Source organism: Labeo rohita, chromosome 5 (genome assembly GCF_022985175.1).
Source record: "Labeo rohita strain BAU-BD-2019 chromosome 5, IGBB_LRoh.1.0, whole genome shotgun sequence".
Taxonomy (NCBI): Eukaryota; Metazoa; Chordata; class Actinopteri; order Cypriniformes; family Cyprinidae; genus Labeo; species Labeo rohita.
In genome coordinates, this window is record NC_066873.1 from 21223759 (window position 1) to 21247471 (window position 23713).

The 23713-nt window shown below is 38.2% G+C and overlaps 1 protein-coding gene across 3 annotated transcripts in view; it reads left to right on the forward strand.

Annotated features, from left to right (window-relative positions):
• pdzd2 (PDZ domain containing 2) overlaps positions 1-23713 on the forward strand; it is an 83791-nt gene that overhangs the window by 57777 nt on the left and 2301 nt on the right. For all 3 annotated transcript variants that reach the window (XM_051110659.1, XM_051110660.1, XM_051110661.1), the window contains 14 exons: positions 2985-3084; positions 3373-3521; positions 4322-4441; positions 4707-4821; positions 4964-5037; positions 5228-5444; positions 7751-7868; positions 10717-10849; positions 12370-12442; positions 12695-12798; positions 13979-14153; positions 14247-15109; positions 16581-16725; positions 19619-22391. In XM_051110659.1, the coding sequence (XP_050966616.1) occupies positions 2985-3084; positions 3373-3521; positions 4322-4441; positions 4707-4821; positions 4964-5037; positions 5228-5444; positions 7751-7868; positions 10717-10849; positions 12370-12442; positions 12695-12798; positions 13979-14153; positions 14247-15109; positions 16581-16725; positions 19619-22391 (5159 nt within the window). The remainder of the gene's footprint in view (positions 1-2984; positions 3085-3372; positions 3522-4321; positions 4442-4706; positions 4822-4963; positions 5038-5227; positions 5445-7750; positions 7869-10716; positions 10850-12369; positions 12443-12694; positions 12799-13978; positions 14154-14246; positions 15110-16580; positions 16726-19618; positions 22392-23713) is intronic.

The following is a 23713-nucleotide window of genomic DNA, read 5'->3' on the forward strand; positions in this document are numbered from 1 at the left end:
TCATTCATAGCTCTTGAATGCAGTAAGCAAGAATCACACTCCATCAGCAAACCATTTTTCCCCTTTACTATGGTTTGCTTTAAGGCACTGCAGGCAAAAACAGTTTTTTCATGCACCTGTCATATTTGAGATTTTGGGCTTTTTGGTTTTTCATAAAGTGATTTTTCAGACTAGTGGAAAGAAAACATTCAAAAGACACTGTTAAGTGTTTCTTTTATAGCATTTTATCTTTTTGTGTCAATAGATTTCAATTACAATACATATTTTTAAAATCCGTTTTCTCAAAATGAGTTTACAAACACTTACAAACACCAAACTTTACATTTTTATACCTGTCCATGTCCTGAAGGTTTTTACAGAGGGATTTGTTCATATATAATTTGCTTGATTATATACAACATAACAAAAAATTGTAAAAAATACATTGTTTTCTGTCTGTTTTTTCTGAATTATAGAGTAACAAAATGAGAATCCAAAATTCCCTCTGTAAAAACATTTGACTCTAATATGTCAAAAAAAAATGTGCTGACTTCATCCGTTGTTTAGATTTTTGTGGTAGAAATGTATGCAAATTAGCACATATTTCATTAAACCTTTCATTTAAACCTAACATTTTAGAAAACTTGTAATACAAAAATGTTTGCCGTTATCAATGTAATCTTATCAACTGGGTGCGTAAGGTGATGACGATTAGTTAATTTTTTTACCCTATTCACCTGCAGTGTCTCACCTAATATTTCACCAGCTAGAAATCGCTTTTTCTAATAAGCAAGAATGGAAAAAGCAAAGTCTTGCAATTGGTCTGAAAATGTGTGAACCCTAGAAAATGAAACGGAGAGTGTTATTGCGCCAATTAATTGTTCAGTTTGCCATATGTTTGCTTTCCCCTTTCACTCTTCCATTCCAAATCCAAACACCTGTCCAAACTGTTTTTACACTCCCTTTCAACACCCTGCCACAGCAGAAGAGGGCGATGAGCTGTTGCTATTATGTAGGTGTCCAGTGCGGACAGTGTTGGGTGTGTCTTCAGATCTGATCTAAAGTGGTTTTAATGAGACAAAGGGAAAGAGAAAAAAAAAACACGGGAGCACATTTTCAAAAAATATGGAAGGGAAGGATCTGGAAGAAGGATGCAGCTGTGACTGTCACGTTGAGTCCTGTGAGGCACGTAGGTATGGGGTTTGAGGAAGCCCACGGGCTCACCTGCAACAGCGTAGCGTAGCTTGTTCATGCAGGAGACAGATCGCATTTCTGACAACGGAGGGGAAGGGCTTCCTGTCTCCATGCCTGAAAAGAGAGCAGTGGATCTTCCCTTACATGTTGCTGTTTGAACTTGTTTCAGGATGCATGAGCTGTGCGATAAACCGAAGCTCATTCTTAAAGCTGAGGCGGTTAGAAGGGGAAAACACTGTGGTATTTTTTTTCACAGCAGCCAAAGAAGAGCAGTATTAATGTGGTGCAATGAAGCAGGAGGTTTTCTGACTTCAAAGTGCCATTGGCAGTTACTACAAAAATGAATCCACTGGTACCATTTCCACACACAATAAATATTTAAAGAACCCTTAAATCAACTTAATCCAAATCAGTGTTACAAAGATTTTTTCCTGAGAGTTTACGTACAAAGGCCTATGTAAAGTTAACTACATAATTGCAGTTAAGATAATTACTTAATAGCATTTTATGTTAATAGTTATTAGTGATCATTTAAACATTAACACCTTATTTAGCACGTTTAGTGGTTACCATATAAAAGCGGTAATCACAAGATAGACGCATTCATCATTAAAAAAAAAAAATGAAAGAAAAAGATTACACAACACATTTTGGGCCATCAAAAACATCAATGTACGTTACCATTTGAAAGTCTGTGGTCGCAAGATTTTTTGACGGCTCGTAGTCCTTTGCCCATCCCACTCCCTTCTCTCTTCACCCAATGCTTTCCTGTCTAATCTATACTTTCCTGTCCAAATAAAGGCATAAAAAGCCCAAAAATAAATCTTTGTATATATATAAAAAATTGAACTTATTCCTGTGATGCAAAGCTGAAATTTCAGCAGCCATTGCTTCAGTCTTCAGTGTCACATGGTCCTTAAAGGAGAAGTTCACTTCCAGAACATTTACAGATAATGTACTCACCCCTTTGTCATCCAAGATATTCATGTCTTTCTTTGTTCAGTTGTAAAGAAATTATGTTTTTTGAGGAAAACATTTCAGGATTTCTCTCCATATAGTGGACTTCAATGGTGCCCATGCGTTTTAACTTCCAAAATACAGTTTAAATGCTGCTTCAAAGGCCTCTAAATGATCCCAGCCGAGGAAGGAAAGGTCTTATCTACATGAACTCTCGTGTATTCCGGTTTAAGACAGTTAGGGTATGTCAAAAAACTCCAATCTCATTTTCTCCTCCAACTTCAAAATCGTCCTACATCACTGTTTTTGGTAAACTTTTTTTTGTAAAGGGTGTTTGATCTTCTTTGCATATATATATATATATATATATATATATATAATATATAAAATATCAAAAGCATCTATACTTAATAAAAGTATACATTTTTTTAAACAAATTATTTTTTGTTTAAAAACTTTAAACAAATATTTTTAATCTATTTTTTTTATAAAAGCTATTTAATTTACAGTAAGGACATTTATTGGTTAAATCATAGGGCATGAAGCAAGGGCATATGACACATTTCCGTTCCACACTTCTAAGAAAACACTGACTTTCGTTTGCACATTAGATTTGGTCTCCCTGTGTGAAAATATGAAAGCGTTCACCAGCATGACTGTGCAACATTCCCTACAGCCCTGCACAGTGAAGGGCAAAGAAATGTTTATGGCTTACGCTTTCAAGAGGAAGTGTCACAGGAAACTGAGGAATGTTTACTCTATTTGCTTTGTTTCTCATTTTGAAGCCGGTCTTATGTATTCTGCCTCTCTTTGTACAAGGCATGTTCCCTAAATCCATTTCTCTCCTGTTCCAGTTTACAGATCTTGACAGACTGGAAGAACGTGGCAGGATTGAGGGTCCCAAGGGATGTTGCCGAAGCCCCACACCGATGAAGTTCCGTAGCAGATCCCAAGGTCGAACACGTCCAGCTGTATCATGTCAAAACCCTGCTGAGCATGAAAACTTTGTAATGAGATTAAACTGCACTGGATTATGGCCAAGGGTGGATCCACCAATTCTAATTTCTTTATGATAGATTCTTGCACCAGATCAGGGTGTACTGAAATTGTTTACATAGTTTTTTAATTATGCTTGTTAATCAGCAGAGACATTCAGACGTATGGAGATCAGATTGTGAATATAAATAACTGAATTAAGTGTGTTTACAGTTCAAGTTAATGTCTTGATGATATTATGATCAGGTGGAGGAAGCCGTCTGGAGTCTGTTGGTGAAGATGATGAGCTTATTGTGGAAAATGGCGATACAGGAAGTGATGTAGCAGAAAAGCCAGTGAGAGGAGGACGCAAACATTCACTCCCGCAGCAGCTGGATACAGTCGGGATCCGACAGGTTGCTGCAGCATTTAGCTTGTTTATTTTAATTTTTGTCTTCTTCAAACTATCATTCTTGGTATAATGTGGTGTCTGGTTCCAGTTCCATGTGTTGTGAAGTCCTAAAACATTTTGAATTATTATGTGGCACGGCCACTTCAGAAATGACTCAGCCAGTCTTTCCTTACATGTGGCTGGAAGGTTTCCCCTAGCTGTGCTAATTACAGTGCTTGTCAAAAGTTAATTCAAATGTGTGAATAGTTTAATCCTATTCAGACCTTCATTCTTTTTCTTTCTTTCTTTATACAAGTAAGGGATAATGTACAGTAATTTTTGCAAAAATAAACACTAACAGACTGTGTAAAATATAATTTAATATATTTAATTATTTTATTATGTAAGGAAAATATAGGAATATATAGGAACAATATAGGAAATCAGTTATCAAGAAACAAATGTTGACAACAGTTTAGCATCATTATTAAAAAATATTTGACCACAGAATGCTTCAGTTGACCAATCAAAATCAGGGATTCCAGATAGTCATGTGATAAACCCAAATATAGTGCAATTTATATAATAGTCTTAATTTGTTTTGCTTCACAATAACATTAGCACAGTAGCATTTACATGTACTTTCTCTCAGCTGTTGCTTTTAAAGTGACTCACAATTGAGGAAAAACATTTACAAAGCATTTCATAGGTATGAATTACTGAAGGTAGCTGCTTATTTTCTCACAATTCAACACAATAAAAACAATACTTTGTTTAATTTGATCAACTCATTGTTTATTCATAACCTCTTATCATCCTCTTCAGGAATATCAAATTGTGAAGAAATCGGCTCGTTCCCTGAGCACTGTTCAAGTGGAATCTCCATGGCGACTGGCACAGCCGTCCATAATCTCCAACATTGTCCTGATGAAAGGACAGGGCAAGGTGAGGGAGGCCCTGCAACCGGGACAATACATGCTGTCACCATGCAAATTCATATATGTAGCATTTTAGATGTAAACTGCTTTGATCTTGTTGCTTTGTTTATTTGGGGGTGATTCACTCTCTGTTTCATATCGTAACTAAAAAGATACATGTCGTAGAGGTGGACAATGAAACCTCTATGCAAAAACAATAGTGTATACCAAATACATCACCATCTGTACTATTGTAAATCCAGGCTCATAGAGATGTGTGTTTGAATGTGTAGGGTCTCGGCTTCAGCATTGTCGGTGGGCAGGATTCAGCCCGGGGGAGGATGGGTATATTCGTCAAAACAATTTTCTCCAATGGAGCAGCTGCAGCAGATGGCAGGCTAAAAGAAGGTAGATGGACACTCCTGGTCATGATACAGTAGCTCTAATGCACTTGGAGCAGTTGTCATCAAAAGCAGTTGTACCTCAACCACATGGAATTTGGATTTGCATTGCCTTTGGTTTTTTTTCACTTTCTTTTTCCACCTTTCAGGTGATGAGATATTGGAGGTGAATGGAGAGTCTCTCCAAGGCCTCACGCACCAGCAGGCCATTCAGACCTTCAAGGTAAATTGCTCAGTCACCCCAGAAACACCTGCAACGGTGCATAAAACCTCAGAGAAGAATTAACTCCGGACTGTAAACCTCAGGCACATTTCTTTGAATTATTTTTACGTCATTGGAAAGGAAATTACTAGGAATTCTCAGGTGTTCGTTCTATTTGGCATCTAATGGATGACGTTGTTCTCCATTTCAGCAACTGAAGAAGGGAGTAGTTACCCTAACAGTGCGGACCCGTCTGAGAAGCCCAAGTCTTACACCCTGTCCCACACCCACCCTGCTCAGCAGGTCCAGCTCTCCAAACTCAAATGCCAGTGGTGGGACTCCAGTCCCTCCTAGCTTTGAAGATGGGGACTCTCGTAGGGGGCCTGGTCCCAAAGATCGCATTATCATGGAGGTTACACTAAACAAAGGTACAATCTTGGCTTTTTGAGGTATACTAACATTTAAAAGTTCGGTCTCAGTATGTTTTGTTTTTGGAAAGAAAGTAATAATTTTTTCAGCAAGGACACATTCATTTGATTAAAAGTGACAGCAAAGACACTTATAATGTTACAAAAGATTTTTATTTCCAATAAAGGCTGTTCTTTTGAAATTTGTATTAATCAAAGAATCCTGGAAAAAAAATAGTGACCAAATAGTGAATCCGTATTTGAAAAGGCACGGGGACAATAAAGGGACATGGTTAGCGGCTTACTAGCAGTAGCCTGTTACATTACAGTTAGGGCTGTCACTAACAATTATTTTGGTAATCGAGTAATCTCTTGATTATTTGGACAATTAATCGAGAAATCGGATAATTATACTTTTTTTATATTACTAAAAATAGACCTAAGCCTTTAAAATAACTTAAAATACATATATAATAGCAATTAAGGCAATAATAATTAGTTCAAATCAGGTATCAAAAGAGAGTATTCATTTGGTTTTATTAAGCAAATCTGTTAAAATACGTAACGTTTTTTAAACAATAGAGCTGATGTACATTACCCATTAAAACAAATGCCTGCAAAGGGGGCGCCAACGGTCTGACGATTGTTTTTACACATTTTACTGAGCGATCTAATCTTGTTTAAACTCAACAACTTTTAATTCAAGTGTCTACGTAATCTTTAATATTTGGCCATGTCTTTATAATAGACAAGCTACAGCCACTGCAATTTCTTGAATATGTAGACATCAAAATGTGTGAATTCAGAGATTTTCAGCTTTTATTTTGAAATTGCAAAGAACAGTTAGCATATTGAGAAAGATAATGATGTATTCTCCTGTGTTTGTGACGTACGTAACCTACACACATGCAAATAATTATATATTTACAATAATTACATTACACGCATGTATTAATTTAATTTAATCGTATCGTTTGTGAATTCTTAATAGCATTATGCTTTATTATGATTTTTAAATGTGTTTAATATGTGGAATGCACCACAGTATTTTTGCCGATTACTCAACATGGGCAAAATGCAATCGATGATTTTTTTTTTAAATCAAAAACTCGAATAGAATCGAGGAACTGTTGCAGCCCTAATTACAGTACATAAAATTTTACTTACCACATACATACAGTAAGGAGAGATGACTGATAGAATGATAGTGAATGATTTGCAGATCCTGAGCACCACTGACAAACATCTAATCTTGTAAAATGTGTGGTAAGTACTGCCACTCCCTAGTATACACAGAGTATGAGTGATCACGAATCTTGAAAATGAACGTAAAAAGCGAGCGTGCATTTAAAAGAGATTTCAAAGCCCCGCATATTATCACCGGCTCCCTGATGCCTGAAATTTATATACAGTATAATTACCTAACGATTTAATTGCAGGAGAAAGCATTGAAATATATTTTTGCCTCCTATCTTGTATTTATTCCCTTTGGAGGTTCCATAGTACGTGTCATTTCCTTTCCAAACACGGTACTTGGAGTGGAGTACACATTTAAAAATGTATAAAAATAAAGTCAGTTTTTCTAAACTGAAATAATATTTCTCAATATTATGCAGCCTTAGTGAGCATCAGAGATGTCTTTGAAAAACCAAAAAATCATACTGACCCTAAACATTTTGAACAGTAGTGTATACAAAACTAACAAAAGCCAGCTGTACTAGTATTAGTTTTGCTTATTTGCATGTACTGTGTTTGTTTTGTATAAATTGTGCTTAAAAATTGTATTGTTCTGGGAAGAAAACAGTTTTAAGAAGTCAACATTAGACCTGTGTTAATTAAATAGTTAGCTTCAAAGTTATTGCAACACTCCTTCCCATTTGAAATTGACACATGGTATTTTTTTATTCCAAGGAAATCATTTTTATTAACACAGACACACACCTGTGTGCTTAATGTGTGCTTAAGTGTTAGGCTGTGTCCAAATAAACCATCCTGCCAAAGCGTCGTCATGCTAATAAATAGACCCTCCAACTGCCTCACTATTTGAGTTCTGTTAACTTCTTCAGTTTAGGGACCCCATATATGTCTTTGACATGAAGATTATTATTGCAGTGTTAAAGTAGGGTTCGTCTAGTAGTTTGTTTAGGTTCAGTGGGTAATTTCACCTCGGCAGTTGTTGCATCTGAGCAACCGTTAAAACTTTCTGACCTGTTATGACAGAGTATCTCAAATCTCTTTAACCAAGATAAACACCAGAAATAAGATTTAGAAATCATGCTTGATGTGAAGTAACCCATTTGGCAATCTTGTTTTGGTGTGTGTTTCAGAGCCAGGTGTGGGGCTGGGTATCGGTGCCTGTTGTCTAACGCTGGAAAACAGCGCTCCTGGGATCTACATCCACAGCTTGGCGCCAGGATCTGTTGCCAAAATGGATAGCAGACTCAGGTAAAGATTTGGTTATATATTGGTCATGTGGATAAATTAATTAAAACGGCTTACGCATTATTTCTTATTCAAGTCTCAGTTTGTCAATATTTAACGGTGGTTAATCAGTAGAAAATCATTTTAGTTTTGTTGTGCTTCTAAGAAAAAAAAAACACATTATGGCAGATTACTAAGAAAAAAAAATGACAATACGTAGAAAGAAATTATAAAATGGTTCCTTCATGGCTAAAGCACCAAATGTCCTGTAGTTAAGAATGAATGATGCTGGTTTGTCTGACTTGGACCAGACACTGGACCCCTTTGAGCAATCATTTTAAATTCTTCACTTACAGTTAATTAAGGAAGGGAGCGGCAGGAATAAGACCCCACTAGGGAGAACAATCGCATAGATCTTTATTTTCCCTACAGAGCCTACAATGTGTCTGTACACGTGTTTGCAGCAGATTATTTTTCTGATGTGTAAAACATCTAATAAACCTCATTTGTCCTTCGTTGTCTACATGTTTGTTTGTGATTTGCTAGAGCTTGTGTGTGTGCTCGCTCCTTTTTAGATGAAACACCTCACAGACTGAAAAAGAATGTGCAATAAGAGCCAGAAACCCATGAATGGGGTCTTTATGGCAGGAGATTGAGGTCCTGAATGTTGGATCTCGTTGTGAAAGTGGTTGCAGCTGTCCAAAGGGAAAGATAAGGCAGTAATACACTTTCAGGCATGTCTATTTTTACAATAAATGCAATTGGGTTGACACTTAAAATACCATTGGAGCCCATACATCAACGGTAATCCCCATTATCATGTGATTATATATTATACTCTGTTTTTCAGTGGTCTAGAACCTAAATATATTTCAGACATGCTTATTGAATATAAACCTAATAAATCTCTTAAATCAATAGGATAGAGTTGGCTAAAAATATGTAAGGTTCAGTCCACACGTGGTGAGACAGTGTTAAGTTATTATGCCACCCACAGCTGGAACCAGCTTCCAGAAAATATCAGATATCCTGCAGCGTTATCCACATTTAAGTGCATGCTGAAAGCCTGAATGTTAAATTTGCCAATTTACACTATCATTCAAAAGTTCGTGGTTGGTAAGATTTTTTGATGTTTTTGATAGAAATCTCCCATGCTTACCAAGACTGTGTTTATTTGATCAAAATACAGTAAAAACAGTAATATTGTGGAATATTATTACAGTTTAAAATAACTTGTTTCTATTTTGTTATGTTTTAAGATATAATTTATTCCACCGATGGCAAAACTAAACTTTCAGCAGCAATTGCTCCAGTCTTCAGTGTCACATTATCCTTCAGAAATCATTCTAATATGCTGATTTGGTGCTCAAGAAACATTTCATACCTTTTTTATGAATGGTGAAAACAGTTAAAGGTGACGTATCATGAAAGTCTGATGTTTTCTGTGTTTAAGTGCTATAATCGGGTCCCCGGTGCATCTACCAACCCAGAAAACATGAAAAAAGACAACCCATTAACTGTTTTTGTAAGGCTTTTTTTGCAAGCATGTGAAAAAACGAGTGAGTGGTTAAGGTATTTTATTATAATATCACTGCCCCTTAATCTGCACATTTCCACCCATGGCACCGTCATTTTGTTTTCGCAAGTGACAACGGTGTACCAGTTCTAACGCCAAGGCAAAAGTCTGAGCAAAGCATGCTAACTGTGCTGTCGTTGGCTGCACAGATGTGCACAAAACACCATTTAGAGTCCCAGCCTCAGAGGAGACAAGAGAGTAATGGATTTATTGTTTTATTAACTGTATATTACGCTGCTGCCACACAAATCTAACATAAACTTGATTTCTTTCCCAGCTGTTTACCTTCACAGACATAGCCGACTGTTTTTGTAACTTGTGTGTTTTTAACATAACTTTGTGTGTATTGACTGTTTAAGCGCAGTAAGACATGAAAGAGAACTTAGTTTAGTATTCACATGCTGTGTGACAGCAGCTTTCTGTGCATGTGCTTCGGTTGTGTGCGTTTAGAAAACCGTACTTCAGAAGTTTAAACTAATATGGTTTAAAACCCAGGATTTGAGCATGATGGACATGATAACCAAAACCAAACAGTAGTGATGGGTCTTTCTTGAACGATTCGTTCATTGTGAACGAATCTTTAATGTGACTCGGGAAGAACGAGTCGTCTCGGGGAGTGATTCATTCAGTCGCGCTTGCGCAACATCCTATTAGGTTCTGTGCTGGAATTAGTTCACCTGTTTCAAGTCTTCAGGTTTTTGGAGTCGTTCGTTCATCTTACGACTCCAACCCAAAAACTTGTCAGATAAGAGGTGAGGTGAGCTAATCATAGACGAAAGACCCAGGTAAACACTGAATTAATCATTTCTGTTTCTTATAACCTTATAGTTTTGTCTTGTTTGTAGTGTAATCAACATTTTAATTATATTTTGTTAAAATGAACTAAATGACTCGAAAAAAGATTCATTCATTTTGCTGAATGAGACTCGAAGGTCAGAGTCTGTAAAATGATCCGAACTTCCCATCACTACCAAACAGATGTTTTTGAGAGTATCTGAGTCACAAGCTGACAAAGGCACAGTCCTATTCTGGAAAAGGGGGCGGGGAGCAGCAGCTCATTTGCATTTAAAGAGACATGGATGAAAACTGCAGGTTTCTGCTTCCACTCAAAATAGCCATTTTCAAAATGATATAATAAATGATCTGTGGGGTATTTTGAGCTGAAACTTCACAGATACAATCTGAACGTATTGTAAAAATGGGCATAATAGGTGTCCTTTAAAAAAAGTAAGGCTTTTTTTTTTTTTAGTGTTCATTTTATGATTATATTAACTAATGTGTGCATGTGTATATCAGTCGAGGAGACCAGCTCCTGGAGGTGGACTCTGTGAGCCTGAGACACGCGGCGTTGAGCGAAGCCTATGCTATCCTGAGTGAGTGTGGACCCGGCCCAGTCAGCCTCATCATCAGCCGACATCCAAACCCCAAAGTAAGAGCCAAACACAGACACACATATGGAGCTCCACCATGGTATCTTATTTAGCCTCAATATAGAAATTACTGTATTTACAATCATCTCATTAACTGAGAATCTGTGGTAGCTAACTAGCTAGCTTTTTTTTAGGGTTAATGCATGAAAATAAAATATTTAAAATATTTTAATGTATGTAGAAATATTAATAATGTAAACACCCCCTAGTATTGGAACCTGGTTTAATGAATGAATGAATAAACCCCAACCATCAGTGTGGTGTTGTGGTCACACTACTTAAGTCACAAGGGTCTCTTCCTCTGTCAGACTGCTGCATGTGGAAATCAGAAGCACTATTCACCTGTTAAGTTGTAATTTGCTCCTAGCATGATTCAGTGAAACCCGACAAAACGTAAACAACATTCCTTTCCCCCTGCTGCTGGTGCAACTTGGTTTTCATCGGCCTAATGAATCAAGATGTTGAGAAATGTGCGCTGGGGTGGGGTACAGTGGTAGATTTTGGTGGTTAGAATATGCTGACTGTTCGCTTGGCCTGATAAATGAGAGCCAATGCTAATGTGCCGTGAACAGAGCTGTGTTAGGACCAGCTTAACGCTTTCCATGTGACACAAGGTCAGAAGACTTTCTTAAACAGTCATTAATTATTAAACCAGCACCTAAAATATAATTTTACAGAGTTTTATTTATTTATTTGATCTGTTCCTATAAGCGTAAACGCATATGGCCCAAGGCTTATGACTCAGATACAGAGGAGCTGGAAAAGTGTTCCTTGAGTGGATTTGTTTAAGACAGCTGTGTTTTTAAGTGTGTTTTGCCATACACGTGCATGTGACGAGGACTGTCTGTATTTTGTGCTCATGATGTTAAGAGTTTCTTTTAGTATGTTACATTTGATCAATTCTGTTGAGTTGAGAGAGACCTGTATTGAAGTCAACAATAAAAGTCAACCGAAATAGATCTGGCAAAACCTGATCTCATCTCAAGTCAGTCGGGCCTTGGGAGAGTTGTACAAAGGCAAATGGGGATCAGCCTGCAGCAGAGTGCTTCAAAGTGTGGTATCAAAACAACTAGGCTAAATGATTCATATTGTTTAAGTGTAATCGATATTCCTAAATGTAAAATGCCAGAAACAGTCTGACACATTTCTTAATGTTTTTCTAAGTGAATGTTTTAATTTGCTGTCTGAAATTAGTCTATTATTTTAATAAAAATACATCTCATTAATTGTAAGGCAAGGTTGGCATGGGTATAAAAATAGTCATGTGAGGTTAAATAAAAAACAGAATTATAAAGAAGATTCAAGGCAGACTGCTTGAATCACTTAAATCACTGCTTAAATCACAGTGCCGCCTGGTGGTCAGAAATTATATTTTGTCATTTGCCTCATTTTAAGGTAAACATCGGATCAAGATATGATACTTGATATTTAAGACTTAAGCTAAGGAAATCGCAATGTTTTTTGATGATCCATGAACTTCAGTGGCTGAGTGTTTTGTATCATCATCTCTCACCCTCAGGTGTCTGAACAGGAGATGGATGAAGTGATCACTCGCTCCACTCACAGAGATAGTCATTCTTCCCACACACTCGGTAAACTGCCTGTTTTGTTTTGGTCTGACTGTGGCCGCTTTTTATCATGCTTCTCAGGGCTCTAAAAACCACAGGGCCCTCTTTTGGCTTTGATTTATTAAGTTATATTATATGATATTATATTAAGTTTCCAAATATTTAAATTCTTATGCAGCTGTAGTCTCTGATTAGACTGGAAATCAGAGGTTTGTACCTCAGCAAGATATACAGATATTTTTCGACACTCATTTTCTTTTGTGCTCTCTTTCACAGGCCTGCCATCCAAGAGTCCATCTCCCACTGTTAAAGTCAAGCAGGGTGAGGGTAATCCTGCTCTCAGCTGGACCATGAAGAGATTCCTGGAGCCAGCCAGCAGGGTAAACTAGAAGCTTTAGTCTACACAGGACTCAACTTGTCAGAGAAAATAGACTTGGAATTTATCAAACCATAAAACTCCTGTATTTGAATTGCATATTAGGTATAATGAAACGTGTTCAGGCACTTAAGTCACACTGAAAATGGGAAGAAAATGAATGCCTTTGCATTAAATAACAAAATACCAAACCAAGTGGTATTTATTTTAAAGACAATCTAGCATGATTTGTTTGCAGAAGCCAGCTGGTTTAGTATTTTGTGACAGTAACATTTTTAAGTGTGACTTAAGCATCCAGTTACGTTTTGGGCCATTGTATGCACACTACTTAAAGGAGAAGTCCACTTTCAGAACAACAATTTACAGATAATGTACTCACCTCCTTGTCATCCAAGATGTTCATGTCTTTTTTTCTTTAGCTGTAAAGAAATTATGTTTTTTGAGGGGAAACATATCAGCATTTTTCTTCATATAATGGACTGATATGGTGCCCCGATTTTGAACTTCCAAAATGCAGTTTAAATGCGGCTTCAAACGATCCCAAATGCGGTTGTAAACGATCCCAGCCAAGGAAAAAGGGTCTTATCTAGCAAAACGATCGGTTATTTTCATTAAAAAAATACAATTTAAATACTTTTTAATCTCAAATGCTCATCTTGTCTTGCTCTGCCTGAACTCTGTGTATTCTGACTAAAGACAGTTAGGGTATGTCGAAAAATAGTATTTTTTCCCTCAACTTCAAAAATCATTTCAAAATAAACCTACATCGCTGCAGAAGTACCGACCCCCCAAAGTGAACATGCAAAAAAGATCAAACACTCTTAACAAAAAAGAAGATTTTGAAGTTGAGGGAGAACATGAGATGGGAGTTTTTCAACATAACTATCATGAACTGGATAAAAAGAAAACAGTTCAGGCAGATTAGGACAAGATGAGCATTTGACATTTAAAAGTATATACACTGTATTATTTTTATGAAAATAAAACCGATCATTTTGCATGGTGAAAAATCCTGGAATGTTTTCCTCAAAAACCTTGATTTGATTTGATTGACTTCTTTTTGACTGAAAAAAGAAAGACATGAACATCTTTGATGACATGGGTTGAATAAATTATCAGGAAATTTTCATTCATTGCTGGTCTTCAGAAAGATTTTAATTGTTTATCTTCATCTGACCCTGCAGCAAGGCTCATTAAGTTCAGAGGCAGAGCTGTCACAGTATTTCTCGGTTCACGATGTACCCAGCCATTCTTCCCTCTCTGAGACAATGGCGATGGGATCCAGTGATGACGACATGCTGAACAGTAGCAGGAGCTGTAATACGTCTATGGAGGAATCGGCAGCACCTCAGCCACATGGTAACATTACTGAATCTCAAGTGTCATGCTGATAAAAAGATCAGTAGCAGTTTTTCACTAAAGCTTGTGTTTTCTGTCCTCTTATCGTAACAGTCTATCGGGATGGCTCCTGCAGAGGATCAGACAGTAGTCCCACAACCCCAGAATGTTGTAAAGTCTCTGCAGGGGCTGGTCGCACTGCAGACACACCCCAACAGGCCAGTGTGGGAAGCAGCCCGAGTTCTGTACGTAGCCCACTTCTTCGGCAGCGTCGGGTCATCTGCTATGAGGATGAGCCTAGCGACGACGAAACCGGTCTTGAAGAGGACAGCGGCCCTTTCCGTCGCCGTCTCCGCGGCGTCTCGGATAGCGGCCACCATCACCACCAAGAGGAAGACTCTGGTATTGTAATAGCCACGTCATCTCTTGAGGTCGACGATGAAAGCCAGGATAGCAGTGAGAGCCACAGACAGATCAGCAGCGAACCAGCTACTCCGCTTTACGGTAGCTCTCTCGAATCTGAGGAAGGACCTAATGGCCCGCCTGGTGGCGAATCTCCCTTCATGCCCATTCGCTCTATGGAGGCAGCGGGAGGAACAAACTTGGGTGTCAAAAAAGAGCCACATCGAGAAGGGCAGGAGGTCAAGCGCTCACCCAAGCTGGAGCACAAAGCGGTGACTCGTGTCAAGAGCATGATGAGCATTGAGTGCCCCAATCCTCCACAAAAGACCAAGGGTGAAGAACCACCTGTACTCCCAGCAACCCCTGCCCAGGTTACACAGAACAGCACACGGCCACCCTGCAGGCTGCTGCACTGCAAAAAGGGGGAATCCAGTGAGTTAGCAGGGGTCTGCACCATTGACACAATAGTGCTCCAGCGCAGTGAGACTGAGTCTTTTGGTCTGGATCTGGAGATTAAATCCGCCCCACTTAAGGTGCTGATCACAGGACTGAGACCAGGAGGTGTTGCTGAAAGGGTAGGCTGGAAACTGTGAATGTTTTGATTGATTGCAATGCTTTTTAACATTCAACAAGGGCTGTATTCAAGCAAGAGAGACTTCGAAAAAGAAAATGATTAGAACCAAAAAAATATTTGATTCTGCTGATGGTTTTCACATGTGGAAGATGTTATACTAAACATAATGTCATACTAAAATACTCTGACACAAAATTTCCTGCACTACTGATTTGGTGGTGCTACAACATAACTACTGAATCTATAGCTAAAAGCAGCAAAATTACAAAAATAATGACTTTCATAAGAACATTTGTTGAATTAAAATCATATAATTTAACCAGTACAGTCCAATTCTTAAATAAAATTTAAGTCGAATGAGTCTGTGTTGTTAATTTCCAAAAAAGATTCACTAAAAAGAACACAGTTTACAACTGTGAGGCTTTGGTCAAATTACAAGCTGGGTGTAATCATGACAATGTAGCTAAATATATACATGCATTGTATAAAAAAAAATGAATGAAAAATGTTAACACATTTTGTTTGCTTAGTATTGTTGTTTGATGTATTAAGACCAATTTAAGAATTGCACTTATGCCACCTTTATTTATTTATTTATTTATTTATTTATCAAAGGGATAGTTCAGCCAAAAATGAAAATTCTTAATTACTCACCCTCATGTCGTTCCAAACCCGTAAGACCATTGTTCATCTTCAGAACAATAATATATATTTTTGATGAAATGTGAGAGCTTTCTGATCCTACATAGACAGGAAATACATTTTAAATTTAAGCTGAGTGAATTCTGCATTTCAAAACTCAAATACAAGAGTGGATATTTAAAATGTACTTAAGTATACTTGAAATAGTTCCACTTTAGCACAGACAAGTATATTTATTACAATTTTAGTTAAACTTCAGCACTGCTTTTGCACAACTAAAATGCATTTAGTACAAAATTAATTGTTCCACTTTAACAGACTTTAAGTGTATCCATTTAAAGTGTGTTACAAATACATTTAGTTATACTAAAGTACATACAAATAAATTGTGCTTAAGTGTACTATTTTTTCACTAGGATTACTACCTTACTGGGCCTTGAACGTGATATAGTAGTTGCATTGTTGTCTGTGCAGGATCAGAAAGCTCTCAGATTTCATCAAAAATATCTTATTTGTGTTCTGAAGATGAACGTGGTCTTACGTGTTTGGAACGACATGAAGCTTAGTAATTATGACAGAATTTTCATTTTTGGGTGAACTATCCCTTTAATTTCCCTTCCCTAAAAGACTGAATGAATTGTTAATGGAACAGTTAAGGTACCAGAAATGTTAAATTCTTTACGATTCCCATCCCCACTGTTGAGATGATACTTGGTGTCGGACAGCTGCTTGTGCTTGGAGGCATGGATGAGATCCAGAATAATAGATTTATCTCCAGAATAAATCTGAGGAATGTATTTCACCCATTTCTTTCATGTCTGTTCCTTCAGGAAGCCTCAGGGAAGATGAGCGTTGGTGATGAGATTGTAACAATTGGTGACACCCCTGTGTGTACATCCACCTATCAGGAGATCTGCGACCTCATGCACAACCTGCCACTCACATTGACCTTAGAGATTAAAAAGCCAGTCTCAGGTGAGTTGCAGCCAGCATACTGTATCTATTGCTTCCTGGAGTTAACCAATGATGAAGTCAATAACAGCTTTGGTGATGGGTTTTCCCATGTATGTCTGCTCATTTAGATGTTCCAAAATAAGGCCCCTCGCATCATTTTCCCATACTTGTGTTGTCCCAAACCTGTATGATTTTTGGTCTTCAGTGGAACACACAGGGAGAAATTTTTAAAACTCACTCTTTTTCATGCAGTTAAGGTTGAATATGATTTCTCTCACAAAAAAGAAATAACTTCTAATAGACATGTCGTATGGACTGCTTTTGTGGTGCTTTTTCATCCTTGTTGTCTTTGTTAATTGTAATTGAAAGACAATCTCTCTATACAGATTCTCCTTTTTTGTTCTGTGGAAAAAAGAAAATGGTGTTTGGAACAACATAAAGGATTTAATTTTTGGATTAACAGTTCCTTAAAACATAATTTTAAAACCTCACAAGATATTTTCCCTAATCTTCTCTACACTACATTTGCAAACTATACTGATACTGATCCCAATTTACACTGGCAGTCTAATAATCAACATACAAATTTTTTGTGATCAAGAAAAGTAGTCAGTGCTGTGTTACGGATAGTGTCATATTGCTCTAGATGGCTTGTTAAAGTATTATCCGCATTCCCTCCTCCCTTTCCACAGACTGTGCTCCAGCAAATTTAAAGCTGTTTCCTAATTGTATAATTCATATATCACAATATAGCAGGATAAACAGACCTTGTATAAAATATCCTTGACTGACTGTTAGCACAAGTAGAATTGCCACTGCAATAAAGAGATCAGTCTGTCTTTTCCCATGCTGCCTTAAAGAGATAGGAGTACTACAGGCTTCCCCTTTCTGGCAGTACCCTTCACCAGCTCAAAGGGAACTGCAGGCTCCTGGCTATTTGTCAATGGTGACTATTGATTACTTTACTACCGTAGCCACCGTAGATGTGTAGAGAGCGCTAATGCTTCCTAGAGGCCGTTAGTCAATTAGAATTTAGATTTGGTGTTATTGCTCTGACCGCCATATTCAAATTTTAAATAAAAGATCTAACACATTGGTCAAAACATTTCTTACTAGGAGATCTTTTGAATCTCATCATGCAGAGCAATAGCTTCCAAAAACAACCGTTTTATAGTGTATTAATATATTTGTCACGTGTCTGCCTTTGTCTGTCTATACCTGCCGTCATCTCATTCATGTTTATACTGTATGTGATTGATCTTGTTCATCATATACATTAGAGCATATGCTCATATACATTTATGTAAATATGAGCATTTATCAGCTGTGTGATTGATGATGTTTAGAATAACATGCTCTTAATCATGTTGAATGCACCACCAGGTCTACATTTTTCAGTTACGCCCTGTTAAATACCCATTCAGTAATTCAGGAAATGATGCATATTTTACATTTGTCTGTTTAATTGAGAATGGAATATTCAAAGGTGCCGGCTTCAGATAAAACTGAGCAAAGTCTTAGAAAATATGCCTCCAGGATGCCAGTATTACATCATTGGAAACAATAAAAAAAATTTCTCCGTGGATTGTCTTTGTTTCCCAACAATCCCTGGGTATGCTCGGAGTGAGACTCACCTTTTTTCTCAGAGAAGATATTTCGTAGTAGTCCAAAGTTTCCTATGGAGTTTGGCTCTGTGGTGCTGGCTTTGAACAACAATAATGAATAACAGAATCAGTGAAATATCAGACTATGAAATGAACTGCAACGGTACTTATCTGGGTCTCTTTTAGTATGATTTGCTATGCATATTTTTGGAGAATGGAAAGGATTAGTTGGAATTGTTTTCCAAAGGAATGTTTATTTATAAAACAGACAATTTGTAGCTTGTCTTGCAGGCCTCAACAGTGCGCTTATATGGTAGGACTTATCTTGGTGTAAAGTCATTACATCCAGCGATTCTCTTTAACTGTTTGCCATGTTTTAACTTGCTATTTTTTATTTGAGGTGCAAATTGACATAAGGATTAAAGGATTAGTTCACTTCCAGAATAAAAATTTCCTGATAAATTACTCACCCCTATATCATCCAAAATAAAGGTTTTTAAGGAAAACATTCCAGGATTTTTCTCCATATAATGGACTTTCATGGTGGCCAGCGGGTTGAAGGTCAAAACTGCAGTTTCAGTGCAGCTTCAAAGGGCTCTACACGATCCCAGCCAAGGAAAAAGGGTCTTATCTAGTGAAACGATCAGTCATCTTCAAAAAAAAATTTAAATTGCTGTACTTTTTAACCACAAATGTTCGTCTTGCACTAGCATGACCTCACATGTTGCGTAATCACGCATGTGTGACGTAGGTGGAAGTACCGACCCAGTGTTTCCAAAGCGAATGTGCAAAGAAAGTCAAATGCCCTTTACAAAAAAGGTAAAACATTGGACGATTTTGAAGTTGGAGGAGAAAATGAGATGGAGTATTTCGCCCTACCCTTCTTTTTTGAACCGAAGTACACAGACGAAGAACTAACCACATGTGACCTTTCCGTGATTATGCAATGCGTGAAGACACAAGCATTTGTGGTCAAAAAGTATATACATTTTTAATTTAGGACCCTTATTCCTTGGCTGGGATCGTTTAGAGCCCATTGAAACTGCAATTTGGACCTTTAACCCATTGGCCACCATTGAAGAAAAATCCTGGAATGTTTTCCTCAAAAACCTTAATTTCTTTTTGACTGAAGAAAGAAAGAAATAAACATCTTGGATGACATGGGGGTGAGTAATTATTATTATAAATAATCAGGATTTTTTTATTCTTGAAGTGAACTAATCCTTTAATTGACTTCAACATTTGTAATAACTGAAAAATGATTTTTCTGGTAACCTGTAACCATATTGTATTTTTGTCCATATTTGCAGCTGTAGATCGACTTTCTAGCCTGATTATGTCTTCTGGCTGCGAGGGTTCGTCTAAAACAGAGACACCTAGACTTCCACCAGAGGAAAGTGATCTTATGGACAAAACTCTTGTTGCAGCGCAAGAAAGCCTTTCATCAGAAACAAATGCAAAACAGGCATCAGCAATCCACAGCAACAGTATTCCCGTCACTAATATTGATGATGTCATAACTGAACTGAACACGGCAGAAAGCAAAGAAAAAGACCAAAGTGTCTTGGGTTCCACAGATGCAAGTGCAAAAACAGAGGAGTGCCGTAAGGAAGATGAGAGAGGGACTGCAGCGCAATCACAACCTAACCTTCTGGATTTCTCAGCCCTAGATGTGGGGAACAGCACTAGCCATTTTCCTGTAGGAAAGACATTTTTAAATAGTTACTCAAGGAACTTTAATAATCTGGGAGAGGACATTGTTCCTCTAGAGAAAGGACATGGAGAGAAACCAAATATGTACAGTCTGGTAGAAGATAGTGACTCTGAGAGTGACTCTGCAGACAGCCCTGTCAAAGTAGAGTTGTCTCAAGGTCACTGTGAGGGTCCTCAGGACACTGACTCAGATGAGGAGGAGGTTGAGCTCTGTTTCAGCACTGTCAGTCAGCCTGTCAGCCAATCAGACAGCAGCTCTCTGCCAAAAAGAAAAAGCATGGCCAATAGCCAGACTGTTGACAAGACACTTGCTAGCATGGATCTCCACAACCCTCCATCACTTACAATGCAAGACAAGGAGAATCATTCTGTCTCTAATTTACCAGATCCATATTGCCCTCAAGTTTCAAGTAATGCTCTCATAAACAGGGATAGTGGACACACTCCCACACAACATGAGGCACAGTGTGCATCTCAGAGAACACCATCAAACTGCAAAACTGATGAAAAATGTGAAACCATTTCAAATTCTGTTCAAATCTCCCAGACACCAACTGATGTTACTTATCCCGCTGTTACTCAGAACGACTGTCATGTCACCCCAACGAGTCAAGAGAGGACAACTAAGTTGCTCTCAGATGCATCTCTGTCAGTAGAGAAACTCAAAACTGAGCAAGTGCCGTTGGGATCAACTGTGTCAGAGCCCAAGGCATTAAACTATACCAATGGCAAAACTAGTGGGCAGGCCTCCTCTACAGTTGCTCAAAAAGACAAGGAGAGAGAGAAAGTTCATCCTATATCTGACTTGAAATCATCACTCTCCCAAACCCAGAGTAAATCCACCTATTGTGTCAAATCTTCGGGAACTAAATCCCCTAGTGACACCCCTGTCTCACCCCTGCTGAGAAGTAGACTCAGAGCTGATGATAAAAAGACAAATACCTCTTCTAAACTCAAGGGTCTAAGTATTAAGAGTAAATCCAAAGACCAAGAACAGTCCGTCTCTAGATCGCCCAAGATGGAAAGTCTAGGACAGAAAAAAGCTCTCAGCTCCCCAAGTCAGTCTCCCAAACTTGTCTCTAAAAGAACCACACCAACTGGTAGCCCTAAATCGACCAGAACATCTGAGAAGATCAGGGTTACTTCTTGTAAAACTGACCAAAGTCAACCTGTGTCCAGTGTCTTAAAGACAAATTCCATCAACACAGCCAAAGAAGAGCTCAAGCCTTCCAAGAAGGAGCAAGTCTCGGATCTAAAGGAGCAAGTCTCAAAATCAGAGGTCACTGTCGTCAACACTCAAAGAACTTTCATTGAGGTACGACTTTCATCCTCTTCATCGTCGACACCTGTGCTGACACGCAAGGAAGTTGTAAATGCGAGCCATTTAAGCTTAGCCTCGGTGTCGCTTGATCAAGTTGAGTTGGAGGAATCGAATTCAGACTCTTCTCTTGGAAGACCCACAATCCTATTAGAATCAACCAGTTCTTCATCCACTTGTTTGCAGCATAATGGTACTAAAGCAAATGAAACTGCTGAAAAGGTGTATTGCAATGGCCAGGAAGAAAATCTCCTCAGGAACTCAAATAACAAAGATGCTGCTTCTAGTCTCAAAACAAACATATCCAAACTGTACCTAAGGGGACTAGACCGCAGGAGCTGCTCTACAGACACTAGTGGGTCTCTTGACCCAAACCCCTTCTCAGTTCGTCAAAGAATCCAGTCTTTTGAGAATCTAGCCAGCTTTGATCGATCTGTCGTAAAGTGTATAGACATACCATTTTATGCTAACAACTCAAAGCCACCCCTGAACCGGAGGTTATCTGGCTATGCCGGATCTGTTAGCAGTCAGTCCGCTGACAGCCGTTCTTTGAGAAGGAGTTTCAGCTCATGTGTAGACCATTTAAGCTCATCCCCATCTCCACCGTATCCACAGAATTCATCTTCCACTCCAGTCACCACCATCTCTGAATTAACTCCTCCAAATCAAACCACAGAAGCTGTTATGAAGGAGAAGGTGAGAAATGAGGCCTCTCTGAACCAGCCTGCTGTACACACACCACCAGTACTGCGCTCCCGCAATGCCCGCGCACATGGAGGCCTGTCACGCTCCAAATTGAGAGAGATAAGGGCACTGAGCATGCCTGAACTGGACAAGCTGTGCAATGAGGATTTTACCAATGACCCTGGAGATGTGATCTTTAAGACGGAGCTGGAAATCTACCCTCGTAGGTCTATAGACCCAACATCACACAACCTGCAGTGCACCGTGGTGACTATGGTGAGCAGTGTTGACACTGGGGTTCCTGGTTCACCCAGCAATGGGGACCAACACGAAGGCCAGATCACAGGGCTCTCATGCTGGTCTATAAGGTGAGTAAAGGCCAGTTTATAATGTGCATAGTTACCAAAATAAGAGGAATCAAACTGCATGTTTTTTTTATTTAGTACTGACCTGAATGAGGTATTTCACATAAAAGACGTTTACATATAGTCCACAAGAGAAAATAATAGTTTAAGTTTATAAAAATTACCCTGTTCAAAAGTTTACATACGCTTGATTCTTAGTACTGTGTTGTTACCTGAATGATCCACAGCTCTGTTTTTTTGTTTAGTGATAGTTGTTCATGAGTCCCTTGTTTGTCCTGAACAGTTAAACTGCCCACTGTTCTTCAAGAAAATCCAAATCCTTCAGGTCCCTCAAATTCTTTAAGTTTTAAACATTTTTGTGTATTTGAACCTTTTCCAACAATGACTCTATGATTTCAGAAGGACAGCTGAGGCACTCATATGCAACTATTACAGAAGGTTCAAACACCGTCAGCACTGATAGCCTTGTGGGCAGTGCGCCGACATATGGTGCAGTTGCACCTCGGTTGTCCTGGGGTCAGGTCCTTTCCCGATCCCACCCCCCCTCTCTCTCCCACTCACTTTCTGCCTCATCTCCACTGTCCTGTCAAAAAAAAAAGAAGATTCAAATGCTCACTAATGCTCCAGAAGAAAAAATTAATGCATTAAGAGCCAGGGGTATAAACTTTTGAACAGAATGATATGTACATTTTTTTACACGTCCCCATAATGCATTGGGTCTCCTTCAGGAGCATCAGTGAGCGTTTGAGCCTTCTAAAATAGTTGCATATGAGCCACTCAGTTGTCCTCAGTGTGAAAAGATGGATCTCAAAATCATGTAGTCATTGTTGGAAAGGGTTCAAATACACAAAAATGCTGAAAAACCAAAGAATTTGTGGGACCTGAAGGATTTATATGAAGAGCAGTTCAACTGTTCAGTACAACTCATGAACAACTGTCACTACAAACAAAAACACACAACAAAAAAAAACAAAACAAAAAAAAACACAGCCGTGGATCATTCGGGTAACAACACAGTATTAAGAATCAAGGGTATGTAAACTTTTGAACAGGGTCATTTTTATAAATTCAATTTATAAATGATTTTCTCTTGTGGACTATATGTAAACACCTTTTATGTGAAGTATCTTATTCAGTTCATTACTAAATAAAAAATAACATGGATTTTATATGATTTGTATTATTTTGGTTTGATTATTTTTGATTCTGCAAGGTGTATGTAAACTTTTGACCTCTACTGTACTGTATTTTTAATATCAGTGTTGTAATTTGTGAATGTTCCTAATGAAAACTACATCCAATATATTCAGCAAGCATTAGTTGAT